Source organism: Vombatus ursinus, unplaced genomic scaffold, assembly GCF_900497805.2.
Source record: "Vombatus ursinus unplaced genomic scaffold, bare-nosed wombat genome assembly UNPS02014807.1, whole genome shotgun sequence".
NCBI classification, from domain to species: domain Eukaryota; kingdom Metazoa; phylum Chordata; class Mammalia; order Diprotodontia; family Vombatidae; genus Vombatus; species Vombatus ursinus.
In genome coordinates, this window is record NW_020954585.1 from 45,213,668 (window position 1) to 45,227,822 (window position 14,155).

The window sequence follows — 14,155 nt, forward strand, 5'->3', positions numbered from 1 at the left end:
GTCTGGTACCACCTGAGCCAAAGCTGTGGGTAACCCTGGATGTCTGAGGTGCCTCCTCCACTCTGCCGCTTACATAGATCCTCATGCTGGCGTAACGCTGACGGAGGTTATCCAGGACGCTGGCCTCGTTCAGAAAGGTCATATCGGCCATGTCGCTGACCTGGTAGAACTTGGGCGGATTCATCTGCTGGATATCATCTCTCTTCATGGTGAGTGTCTGCAAAATTGAAAAAACCATCAACATGCTCATTACTCAGAGAAAACAGGACCACAGCTGCTTCTAAGACCTTAGAGCCCCACTCTGGCTGACCACGCAGCCCTCTTCCCACACTTTTCCTTCAGCCAGATTTAGTCTGGCAGTTTGAAGGGAAGCAAAAATAGTGATTGCTCTTCGGTAGACTTGGCTCCCGAGACGCTGTTGGCCAAGAAAACGTGGCTATTGGCTGCTTGCCTAGAGGGGGTGGGGATGGGCTGGGGAGGGTGGCTGCTGCACAGTGCAGCAATCTGTTCCCATTCCATTTTTTTCTTTATAAAAACACCCCCCAGCTTCCCCATCAAGACTAGAAAGAAAAAAATAACTTTTTAAAGAGTTAAACCCAAAATAAGTAGACAGGAGAGCGATGTGAATCTGGCTAGGCTACCCCTGAGTTCGAGATCCGACAACCACTTCCAGATATTTCCGGACTTCTGGAGTTCATCCAAACTAATTATCTCTCTTACTAGGGGATCAGCATTGTGTGGTTTAAAGAGGACTGGATTTGGTTCCAGGGACTTGAGTTTGAGATTTGACTCTGCCCCTTATGTGACATTAGGTGAATCTGAGCCTCAATTTCCTCATCAGCAAAATGGGAATAATATTTACACTAATAGAGATTTAGATTCAAAAGGAACCTCAGAAGTCGTCTAATCCAACCTTCTCATTTTACAGATGGGGAAACGGAGGCCAGCAAGGTTATGTAACTTGCCCAAGGTCACATGGAGGTAAATGGTAGAGCAGGAATTTAAACCCAGGTCCTTGAGAGGCTTAGCCTTAGCTTAATAGCGCGTTAGGTCAAGGCTACACACATACCTCTTCTCTTTAAATCCATGTGCCTCCCTTGTGTATTCCACATACTGGAAAGCAATCCGAGTCAATATTTAACTTAATCATTTTGCCTTTACTCACACATGGACCTCCTCAGGGTGGGTGGGTGGGGTATCCCTTTGAGCAATGTGCCTCTGCAATCCCCTGCCTTTCCAGAAAACGCATTTCTCCTAAGAATAGAACTTGACTTTCATGTTCAACAACCATATTAAGCCCAGCGCTTTGTTCCCTACGGCTTCCTCTATCTTCTCTGCGCAGAAGGTGGGGAGGAAGGTACAACGGTGGGACTTCTGTGTGTCCCAAGGAGGTTGGCTTCCCTCATTAGCCAGCTTAGCCAAGTGCGCGACCATGAGCAATCCTTACTGGGAGACACAGACTTGGGACAATGAACAAGCTGATAAACTCACTCAACGTGGGAAAAAGTGCCCTTCACAATAATGGGTCAGTCTTCTTGGGTCTTCTTTTTTTCTCCTTCTCCACAATTTCACATGGTGATCTTGTCAGCTCCAATGGTTTCAACTATCATCTCTATGCTGATGATTCTCAAATGTATTTGTCTAGCCCTCATTTCTCTCCCGACCTCCATCTCCAGCTACACACTGGGCATCTCAAACTGAATGCCTCACAGACATCTTGTGTGTCCAAGACTGAACTCATTACCGTTCCCCACCCCCAAACTCTCCCCTACTCCTAACTTCCCTTTTACTGTGGAGGGCACCCCCATCCTCCCATTTATCCAGGCTCACAACCTAGGAGTCCTCACTCTCTCTCACTCCCCCTCCCCATATTCAATCTGTTGCAAAGGCCTGTTTATTTTACTTTTGTAACATCACTTGGTACTGTATATACCTTCTCTCTTCTAATACTGCTGTCACACTGGTATAAGCCTTTGTCTCCTCATACTTGGACTACTGCAATAGCCTGCTGGTAGGGCATCCTCCACTTAGCTGTCAAAGGTGTCTTCCTAAAGAATAAATCTCTCTCTCTCTCCTTCTCTCTCTCATTTCTCTTTCTCATTCTCTCTCTTCCACTTCTCTTCTCGCTTTCTTTCTCTCTTGTTCTCTCTCTCTCTTTTCTTCTTCTTCTCTCTCTCTCTTTCTCTCTCTTCCTCTCTCCTCTCTCTCTCTCTCTCTCTCTCTCTCTCACACTCACACACACACACACACACACACACAAATACATTCAATAAACTCTAGTGGCTCACTATTAACTGCAGGACCAAATATAAAATCCTCTCATTAGCTTATAAAGCCCTCCATAACCTGGCCCCTGCCTACCTTACCTGTGTCCTTACACCTCACTTATCCCCACATGCTCTTGACCTCCTTGTTGTTTCTCTCCATCTTCCAACTTCACAGATTGTCCACTATGCCTGGAATTCTCTCCCTCTTCATCTCTATCTTCTGGCTTCCTTGGTTTCCTTCAAGTCTTAGTTAAAATCCAACCTTCAATAAGAAGGCTTTTCTAATTCTACTTAATGCTGTTGCCTCCCCTCTGTTTATTATCATCTCCAGTTTATCCTATTTCTTGCTTGTACATAGTTGTTTGTTTGCAGGTTGCATTTCTCTCCCCAACCCCACCCTCACCCCTCATTAGACTGTAAGCTCCTTGAGAATAGGGGCTGTCTTTTGCCTTTCTTTGTATCTCCAAGTATCTGGCATGTAGCAGGTGCTTAATAAATGCTTGTTGACTAAGATGAGCTGACCATAAATAGCATGTTTCTGTATTACCTTAAGATTTACCTAGCACTTTCCTCACAAGAAGCCCTATGAAGAGAAAGTGCAAGTATTATTATTCCCTTTTTGTGGATGGGGAAACTGAGGCTCAGAAAAAGTTTTATGACTTGCTTGAATTCATACAAGCCAGGCAGGATTTGAACACAAGCCTTTCTGACTCCAAAGTTTGCCATCTAACCCCTGGGCAATGCCATCTCTCAAAGACCTAAGTTCAAAGCCCCGCTCTCCCACTTACTGTCTGGGTAGCCTTGGACAAGTTATTTTATCTTGCTGGGCTTCAGTTTCATCATCTATAAATGAGATTTAGGTGACCTTTGAAGTACCTTTCAGCTTTAAATCTATATTAGTGTTATTAGTATTTTAGGCACTAATAATTATTAATTATCATTAGTTGTTGATGAGAAAATTAAGGCTCAGAGCGGGACCCTTGTGATTTACCCCCATGTCATCTAGGTGACAGAACTAGAGCTCAAACCCTAGTTGTTTGACACCAAATTCAATGTTCTTTCTTTTTTGAGGAGGATGAGGGAGGTGATTTGGATTAAGTGGCTTGCCCAGGGTCACAAAAATAGTAAATGTCTGAGGCCAGATTTGAACTCAGGTCTTCCTGACTCCAGGCCTGTTGCTCTATCCCCTGCATCACCCAGTTACTTTTTGCCACATTGCTGCCCTATAATGCTGGACAAATTACTTAAGCTTGGTGGGCCTTAGTTTCCTCAACTATAAAGTATAGGAATTGGAATAGATGTGGCAGTCTTAGACTGGACTTTGAGTCAGCACAAGTAAGGTACAGTGGAAAGTGCCCTTGATCTGGACTCAGAGGACCTGAGTTTGAATCCTGCCTTTGATACTTGCTAGTAAGCCATGGGCTGGTATTTCTTAAGCCTCAGTTTCCTCATCTATAAAACAATGGTCTCTCTTGTCCCTTTCTGCTCTAAATTTGTTATCCTTTGATTCTTGTTATACCATGAAGATAACTCCTGGAAGTGGGGTTCACCCTGGGGGAGTATCCCTGCCTACCTGGTTGGTGATAGTCTCTACGGTGACTTGGTCACCCTGCTCAGATTGGATCTCGCCTGCAACGAAGCCTTCCTTTTCGTCCTTCACCCAGCACGACCTCTTGATGTCGTAAGGCTTGTTCATAGCTTCGATCCTCTCCTTATCGGGGGGTGTCAGAAAAGGCATGGGGTCCACGTCGTCCCCACACTCGCCTTTGTACCCTCCGGGCATCTTGACTTAATCGAGGAAGGAACCAAAAGGGGATGGCGAGCAGGAGGCTGGACTTCCCTCAGGACTGCAGGAGGCAAGAGAAAAGAAGGGAACGGGATTTCACCAGGATAGACAATAAGCTCCTTGAGGAGCTTGATTTATTGTCTATCCCTAAGCTCTAGAAATATTCCCTGACCAGGAATGTGCCTGGAACGTTCTCCCTCCTCCACTCCACCTACTGACCTCCCAAGCTTCCTTTACATCCCGGCTGAAATATCATCTTTTACTGGAAAGCCTTTCCCGTTCTCTATTAATTCTAGTGCCTTCTCTCTGTTAATTATTTCCTATTTATCCTTTATGTAGTTTGCTTTGTACATATTAGTTTGCACGTTGTCTTCCTCATTAGATTGTAAGCTCCTTGAGGGCAGGGTAAGTCTTTTTCCTCTTTTTTGTATCCTAAGCACTTAGTACAGTGCCTGGCACATAGTAGGTGCTTAATAAAGGTTTAATGATTGTTACCCCTGTGTCAGTGCCTGACAGAGTACTCTGTATGTACTGGGATTTGATCAATTCTGGTTGGATGAAACAGAACTGGTATATATTGTTGCCTTTGTACCTTGATTGGAAGGAGGGAGAGAGCCTAAGAGAAAGGGGAAATGGGGGAACTGGAAACTATAGAGCTCAGACCTAAAGAATGATGCAAGAAGTCAGGGGACAAGCAAGGAGGTAGCATGATATAATGATAAAAGCAACAGCAGCAACGACAACAGCTAGCATTAAATAGCACAGGTTTGCAAAGCACTTTCCATATATTTCATCTGATCCCTACGACAACCTTGGGAGGCAGGTCCTATTATTATCTCCATTTTACAGATGAAGAGACAGAGGCAGACAGAAGTTAAGTGACTTGCCTAGGGTCACACAGCTAGGAAGTGTCTGAGGCCAGATTTGAACTCAGGAAGGTGGGTCTTCCTGACTCCAGGCTCTGTGCACTATGACGTCAGCTAGCTGCCTAACAATTAGAGCTGTGCAAAAGTGGAATGGGCTTGAGAAGTGGTTGGGTCCTCTAGACTGGACAAAGGTTGAATGATTACTTGTAAGGTATCTTATAGCCAGCACTCTATGGATTGACTGAGATGGCCTTCTAAGGAACAAGGTCCATTTCATTTCTATGATTTTAGTGAGCTGTTCTAGAGAGGTTAAACCATTTGCCTATGGCCATATGACCAATATGTACCAGAAGTTAGACTTGAACTCAGGGCTTTGTGATTCCAAGGCTAGACCTTTTTCCACTAGCCCAAACTGCCATCTCTTCTATGCCTATAAAATAGGGGAATAATTCCACCTACCTCACAAGGTTGTTGTGAGAAAAGTTTTTATATGTTGTATCCAAAATGACTATAGAAAAGTGAGCTATTATTATAATAAGCATGGAAGGCAGAAAACATTCTTCTCCAATGACTCTGATACTTTGCCAGAAGGAGTTTACCTGAGACCAAGGATCTTGCTTCATCCTCTAAATAGACAGCTATAGATAGAGGGTCTTCTGACCTTACCCCCGAGAGGGATCTCCATTTCCCTGTTTTGTCCTTGTGATCTCCTTGATTTTCTGAGGCACATTATAATCTCTCTGGCCCTTTGGTCTCAGAAGAAGCCAAGCCTTTCCAAATGGAGTGGAGTCATGGCAAGGGACATATAGAGTTTCACAGAATGTCAGAGCTGGAAGGGACTCCAGAAATCATCTAGTCTAATCCCCGAAATTTAAAGAGGAAGGAAATGAGGCCTAGTATGGGGAAAGTGATTTGCCCAAGGTCACACTGGAAGCTGAGATGGAATTTGAACCCAGATCTCCCTTGTTCCCACACTGGTAGTTGTCTGTGGCATCTTTTTTATTTTACTTTTTTGGGGGGGAGGCAACTGGGGTTAAGTGAGTTGCCCAGGGTCACACACCTATTAAGTGTCTGAGGCCAGATTTGAACTCAGGTCTTCCCGACTCTGGGGCCAGTGCTCTATCCACTGTATTGCCACTGTATCCAACTAGCTGCCCCAGTCTGTGGTATCATATTACTCCCACCATATATACCCTTTTTCTTCTCTTCCTTCCCCTTTACCTCCCCCACTGCATTTCCTACTTTCCTGCTTCCCATTTTTTCCCATTTCCCCTTTCTTTCTTTCTTCCCAATGTATGACCAGGACTTCTAGGGGCAGCCACAGGCACCATCTTTGATATAAATGAACAGACTGCTTATGGTTTGCTCTGATTCAACAACACATTTAATCCCATTATAATTGACATGGTTGTAAGAACAATCTCTACATTTCTAAGTATCAATAATAAATCCTATAGTGATTTGTGGTTACAAAACATCTTATAGACATAATCTCATTGGATCCTCATAACAACATTTCGTTACAAGCATCGCTGTACCCCTTTGCAGATAAGAAACCTGGGGCTGGGGTAGGGGGAGATTATAGCATCATTAAAAAACTGAAGGGGGCAACTAGGTGGCTCAGTGGGTAGAGCACCGGCCCTGGAGTAAGGAGAACCAGAGTTCAAATCTGGCCTCAGACATTTACTAGCTGTGTGACCCTGGGCAAGTCACTTAACCCTGACTGAATCAAAAAACAAACAAAAAACCAAAAGAAACGTGAGGGGGGGTCTTAAAGATCATTTTACACATTAGGAAACTGAAAACTAGAGAAGTTAAATGACTTTCCCAAAGTCACACAGCTAGTAAGGAACAAGGCTGGGATTTAATCCAGGTTTTCTAACTACAAATCCAGCCCTCTTTTCATTGCACTGTGAAGGTTAAGTAACTTCCCAAGGCCACACTCTTAGTAAATGGCAGAGTCAGGCCCTGAACCTGGGTCTTCTGATTGCACAGACCCTCCACCACACCATCTTACTAGGACTCCCAAGAGCCGGAGAAGGTTTTTTAAAGCAACATTCCATGAAATCTAAGAATTTGGGACTGTTCCTTTGAACTCACTGCAGCATGCTTTGGTTTGTATCATCCAAAACGTTAATTAGAAGTCCGGAGGCAGAATTGCATAGTACAAAGAAGGCCTGTTTCAGAGTCAAGAAGGTCTGAGTATGAGATCTATCTCTGTTACATACTAGTTGTGTGATCTTAGGCTGATGACTTGCCCTTCCAATGCCCTAGATAAGTCTCCAGGACTGTAAATTGCAAAGCAGTAATCTATCTATATTGGTAGGAGTATCCTCAATGGGAGAGAGTTCCCTATGCCAATGAAATTACTAGTCTGCCCATAGATAGATAGATAGACAGACAGACAGACAGACAGACAGATAGGTAGGTAGATTAATAAATAAATAAGTGAAGGAATGAGTGAATGAATAGACAAATAAATAAAAGATTGAAGTCAAAATTATCTACAATAGACTCATAAAGTGAGAGGTTTCCACAAGCAAGACATATTCTTGCTAATATTTCTGTTTCTTGTCAATCAGGTGATTAAAATATAAAATGTAAGTGAGAAAATAATAATAATCAGTAATGTTAGAGTTGTGGAATTACAGAATCTTTTTTTCTTTCCTGGATACAGGTCAATTCACAAATTTACCCCTCTCTAGACAGGCAGCCAGTCCAGCACATCTCACTTTAGAAGCAGGGAAACTGAAGCATAATAAGACAAAATATAAGTCTCAGTTCAAAGACAGACTTCTTAATGGTGGGCCCTGGGTTAGCCTCTCCCTAGGGAAGGGATGTGTCATGTTACAATGGGGGAAACTGAGGCAAGGAGCAGCCTAATTAACTCCACAGGACTGTGACATAGCTTGTAGAATCCTAACTAACTTGGAATGACTTGGGATTAATTGGTGAAAGGCCCTTTGATGAGATGAATCCAACTTCCCAAGGTTGACAAAATGTTGTTTCCATACAGAGAAAGAATAGGAGAAGGAGGACATTGCTGGCAGGGGTGGCAGAAGCAACAATGTATTCTCCAGCACCTCCCCACCTCAAGCCCCATTTATCAAATGACCAGAAGATAGGAGAGGCAGCTAGGTGGCACAGTGTATAGAATACCAGGCCTGGAATCAGGAAGACTCATCTTCCTGAGTTCCAATTTGACCTCAGACACTTACTAGCTGTGTGACCCTGGGCAAGTCACTTAACCCTGTTTGCCTCAGTTTCCTCATCTGTAAAATGGCAAACCACTTCAGGATCTTTGCCAAGAAAAACCCAAATTGGGTCATGGAGAGTCAGACATGACTGAAATGACTGAACAACAAGAAGATAGAAAGCCTGCACTCGGGCCCTGGGTTGGACGGGTCAATTTGTCTCTCTGATCCTCATGTGACTTCCTTTGTAAAATAAGGACTGACTGATCTATTAAGGCACTATCTACCTCGAACATTCTGTGACTACTTAACACCACCCGGGACTTGTGTCTGAGTCCATACTTTTGACACCTTCGATTTGCCCTGAGATCTTGGACATCTCTGAGATCTCCTACCCCTTTCTGAAACAGAGGGAGCCAATACAGTACAGAGGTAGTAAGTATACTAGAATAAAAGCAGCTTGGTGACCTGAGATGAACATCGCATTGACCCCTTCATTGGGATGACGTCTCCTAGGGGCCAAGGCTTCGCTTCCTCCAAACCCACTGAGTGAAAACTAAAAACAGTGGTCATTTTTACCAGGTTCCATTCCTACAATAAATAAATTCTATCTTCAGGGTTGGGACTTTGAAAACCTCTAGAGAAATATTTAGCCTTCACCCAGTGAGTGGCTTTTGAGGTGGTGAATGAAGCCTTTAAAAATACAAGGGATTCCATTGCAACAAAAAGATCAATGTATGCTGACCATCAGAGATCATCAGCCTGCTTTTATTCTGGTGCCATGGCAGGGGACTGTCACCTGCCAGTCATATTGTCCATGAGATCTATGAGAAGCTCACACCCATTTTCAGTAGCTTCGCTGTTCTCCCAAATAACACGTAGGCCAGAAGTTCTTAATCTTTTTATCATAGACCCTCTTGAGCAGTCTGGTGAAGTCTACAGGCACCTTCTAAGAAGGCTATTTTTAAATGTAAAAAATAAAATACATAGGATTACCAAGGAGACCAATTATATTGAAATAATGAGGTAACTTTTTTTCTACCCAAGCTCATGGGCACCCTGAAAACTATCCAATTATCTATCGACCCCAGACTGAGAACCCCTGACCTAGATATTACTCTATAAAAAGGGGGGACTAGGCTGGACAATCCCTGAGGTTGCTTCTAACTCAAAGATACAATCTAGTTACTTCTGCAGACCCCAAAAATCTAATCCTATGAGTCAGACTCATGAAACACCGGATTGGATGGGCAGCAGGAAACCTGGGTTTTAGTACTGTCTGTCAATACCTTGAGGTAATCAGATCTCTTCTCCTCCCTGGACCTCAATTTCCTCTGTAAAAAGAGGGGGTCGGGCACAGCTAGGTGGTGCAGTGAATAGAGTACCAGCCCTGGATGCAGGAGGACCTGAGTTCAAATCCAGTCTCAGACACATAACACTTACTAGCTGTGTGACCCTGGGCAAGTCACTTAACCCCATTGCCTAGCCAAAAAAGAAAAAAAAAGGGATAAAATTTAAAATAAAGAGGGGGCCACAGAAGGCAATGTCTTAGGTCTCTTCTAGCCCATAGGTTTTGTTTCTCAGCTGATCTGACAGGTTCTCTCTCTGTCTCTCTCTCTCTTTCCCTCCCCCCTCCTTCCCTCCCCCTTCTCTTTCTCCCTCTCTCTCTCTCTCTCTCCATCTCTCTGTCCCTCTCCCTGTCTCTCTCTATCTGTCTCTGTCTCTCTCTCTCCCCCTCCTTTCCCCCCCACACCTTGTATGCTGTTTTTATAATTCTTTGGGATAAGTATCCACAGTCATCTGCATGAATCTGGCCTCATATTCTTCATGCCTCTTTCAAGAGCACATCTAACTGGGCCCAGGCCATCAATTTATCCTAAACTTTTTATCACTCCACTAAGGCAGGCCTCACTGCCCTTAATATCTTAACTGCATTATCCAATTTGCAATCTGGCCTTCCCGGGTTCAGCATCACAGCAGATAACATCACGAAGGACATGAGACCCAAGCCCGCATGAAAAGGTATCTGTAAACCCTATTAAAAGTCATCAGACCTATCATTAAAGCAAAATGATTGCATAAGACTGGAGGATGAGTAGGTTTTTAATTACTCTAATGCATATAGACCAACAGCAACAAAAAAAATCCCAACGTTCCTCCATTCATTCTAATTAGAATGTCTGTACTTTTCAAGACTGACTCTGATTCAAAGGACCTTGGTGAAAGTGCTGCCTACCTGAGGGATACCTTGGAAAGAGCCCCGACTCTGGAATCCAAGGGCCTGAGTTCCAATGCTGCCTCTACCTACTACTACCTGTGTGAACTCACTCAATTTCCCTGAGCCTCAGGGTCCTCATCTGTAAAATGAGGTCAGAAATCCCTTTCATGTCTACATCTGAAATGTCATGAAGGAAGGGTAACGGAATGCCTCTTTGGCCACTCCAGACTCTCCATCTTTTTTGTGTTCTTGCTTTCTTGTTTGTACTCCCAGTGCTTTGTAAAAAGGGAGCACTTAATAAACGTTTTTTCATCCATTTAATCATTCCTGGAATGTATCATACCATGCCTTCATTGCTAACTCTACCTTTCTTTACCCCAGTCCCTTGCATCTTGCGGCATGATCCAACAGAGAATGGGCACTCAGGGACACCTTACACAACATAGGTCTCATCCTCTTTTCATCCAAGGCTGGTCTACACCCTGCCTTCCTACAGTGATCAGCTCATAGCTGCCAAGTTCTGTTCTGTATTCTCCACTCTTCTTGCATAGACTTCCCTCAGGTTGGCTTCCTATCTCACTTTAGGACAGTTGGTGCTAAAGAGTTGCCCATATTCACCCTCGCCCCACCTCACCCGCCCCATCAACCCTGCTTCAGGTACCTACCAGAGACCAAACTGGAAGACAGTGCCTGTCTAACAGCAGCTGGCCAGCCACTTTTATACCTGCTTAATAGGTCTGAGCCAGCACGAACTTAAAAAAGAAAAGAAAATACCTAGGATCCAATAGCCCAGCTGATCTCATCTTCTGAGACATGATTGGACTTAGCCTGGTCCCTCAGGAGGGATCAGTGAATGCTCTGTTTCTTGGGGAATTCATCTTCCCTTCATTGCCCTTCTAGGGAATCCGATGACCTCAGCCACCAAATTCAGGCTGTTGGTCTAAATAGAATTGTTGTCTAATGGATTTTTCTCTTAAAGGTACATCTTGAGCCATGCCACTATAATGAGAGCTTAATGATGGAGGGAGGTGGATTGCTCTAGAAATTATTCAGTGCCTGACAGCTTGATCTGCCGGGATGAGCTTTGAGCAGGGTGAAAAACTGGGACCTTTATTCCTCCAGCACTTTGGTTGGTCCTAAGAAGAAGAGACTGGGGGAGGGGAGCATGATATGAGAGTCAGCTTGAGAGAGCACAGAAGTCCAGCTTTGTGGAGTGAGATCCAAAGAAGACCCTATCCTTCTGATTTAGACTCTCCATCCTACCCACCTGCTGGCCACACTGAGGAAATAAATAGCAAGGGAGGCAGATACTCTTAAAAAATAACCAAACCTGTCCCAGAAGACAAGGTGAAAGAATGCACCTCCTTTCCTTCATTGGAGAGCTAAGAGTCTATGGGTGAGGAAGATATGAGTTCAAATCTTGCCTCAGATCCTCGTTAGCTATGAAATCCTGAGTAAGTCATTTAAACTTTGTCTGTCTCATTTCCCTCACCTAAATAGGGTGGGAGTTGGATTTAATGGCCTCTAAAGTTCCTTCCAGCTATAAATCTGTGATCCTTTGAGATCTGTGCAAGCAGGGTAACATGGCCCTATATTAAGAAACAATGGAGAGAGCCAGTCTTTGGAGGCAGGAACACCCAGATTCACATCCTGCTTGTGACACATACCAGCTGTGAATCCAGGTCTTCTGAGTCCAAAGACTCAATATCTCCATGCTGGTTTTCAAGATAAGGCCCCAGGATGAGCCCAAACAACAGAAGCCTATAGGTTGCTGAGTAGTAATCAACAGTACATCAATTAAATCACAGTTATGGGCCTCCCCAAAACACGTTGTTATCCAATTTAATTTCCAAAGGCCCTTTCTAGCTCTAACATTCCCTCATTCCAATCCATTGCACTAATTGAATATATTTATCTGCATCGGAGCAGGGAAAGGTATGACACTCAACCCACTCAGTGCCTCAAGGCAAGTTTCATTGTCACTAGCAGGGGTGGTACAGTTAAGTAGCTCAGGATTGCAAAGGGGACATTTGGCAGCTGTGGCTGGGAGTGCAGATCCCATGGAGAGCTCCGGAAGGGCTGGGGCACCAAGATGCTTCAGGCCTGTCGCCCTACGGGTTAATATTCCCCAATGAATGGTGTAATGTCAGGAAGAGCTATTGAGAAGTAGCTGAGCTGAACTGCCCCCTGATGTTTCCAAGGAGAGATGTTCTCAAGCATACCGAGGCACCAGGATTCCTCAGTTAATGGGGCTTTCCTTCCATTACAGGGTTAGCTCCCATGTAATAAATATCTTGCTGTTCAGTCTCCTCTTGAGGGTAGTTTGGTTGGATTTTTGATCCCAGTTTATGAATAGTTCAGTGATAACCTGCAGAGGGTGGATTATTAGTTTGGGGAGGTTAAGGTTTCCTTCATTAAATGGCTCTCACAATAATTGACAAGATGATTATTGTTACCAGGCAAGGGGAAAAAAAAGTATTCTGAGTTCTTTTTCTCTTTAAAAATAAAGATAGATTGTCTAAATTTATTCCTCTTGGAATAATTTTAATTTAAATAATCTGGGGGAGTTTGAGGGTGTCATGATATGGAAAATCACTGTCACATGAATCCACACGATTGGAAGGAAATGCTGACATGGTTGGAAATACTGCCTTGGTGCAGGGGTTCTTAACATTTTTGGAATCACAGACCAAGAGTCTGATGAAGCCTATGGACCCCTTTTCAGAATCATGTTTTGAAATACATAAAATAAAATATATAAGGTTACAAAGGAAACCATATTGAAATGCAGTTATCATAACATTTTTTTAAAAGTTCATGAACCCCAGCTTTCGAAGCAGTGACACATTTGCATACATCCACACACATACACATCTTACATTGGAGGAAATTGTCATCAGCATCTATCAATCAATCAACAAATCTTTTTTCAGCTCAGACTATATGCCAGGCACTATGCTAAGTGAAAGGGATATGATGAAAGGCAAAAATAGTCCCTGACCTCAGGGTTCTTACATTTTTGCTTGTTGTAATCCCATATATTTTATTTTATGCATTTAAAAACGAACATTAGGTCCATACAAGATACATACAGAGTAGACTGAAGGTAACCTTGGGAAAGGGGAGGTGGGGGTAGGGCTGTGAATGGCTTTATGCAGAATGTCCAGTTGGAGCTAAGCCTTGAAGAAAACCAGACTTAGATGATGATTTAGAGATGGAAGGGACCTTAGATGTCTGCATTCCAAAAGTCAGGAAAGGGCAGTAAAATGGAACTGAAAAGACCTGAGCCAGAGACTTTTCTCTGCTACTTCTGGTAGGACATCTATGAGTGAGTGATTGTACCTCTCAGAACCTCACTGCCTTCATCTGTAAAATGGGGATAATAATAACATCTGCCCTGTCTCCTTCCCAGAACTATGCTCAAACTCAAATAAGATTATGTATGTAACACATTCTTCAATCCTTCATGGGTCTCTGATTTTGTCTGCACAAGCACTCCATTTACTGAAGTGTATTGCCAGTCCTTTCCTCCTTTATAGATGTTTTTTGTGAGTTGAGGAATTAGGGAGTAAGGATCAAAAAAGCATCCCCTGGATCTCATTACATTTGCCTTACATTTTTCCACTTTCCATTTATCAGAAGATCACAGATTTAGAATTGGAAGGGGCCTTTGAAGTTATGTAGTCTCACCCCATCGATGTACAGATGAGGTGACTTGCCCAAGGTCAAATACGTAACAAATAACAGAGTCAGTATTTAAACCCAGATCCTCTGACTGACCCCAAATCAAACACACATTTCTACTTTACTTTCTACTCTACCAC

General features: G+C 43.5%; 2 protein-coding genes across 2 annotated transcripts in view; one reads left to right on the top strand and one right to left on the bottom strand.

Annotated features, from left to right (window-relative positions):
• LOC114052071 (myosin-16) overlaps window positions 1-301 on the bottom strand; it is a 75,126-nt gene extending 74,825 nt beyond the window's left edge. The window contains exon 1 of the mRNA XM_027874485.1: window positions 74-301. Within this exon, the coding sequence (XP_027730286.1) occupies window positions 74-250 (177 nt within the window). The 5' untranslated portion in view covers window positions 251-301. The remainder of the gene's footprint in view (window positions 1-73) is intronic.
• A 10,429-nt stretch (window positions 302-10,730) lies between these two features.
• Window positions 10,731-14,155, top strand: part of KPNA7 (karyopherin subunit alpha 7) — an 87,764-nt gene continuing 84,339 nt past the window's right edge. Inside the window, 2 exon segments of the mRNA XM_027874651.1 lie at window positions 10,731-10,826; window positions 10,883-10,988. Of these exon segments, the coding sequence (XP_027730452.1) occupies window positions 10,731-10,826; window positions 10,883-10,988 (202 nt within the window).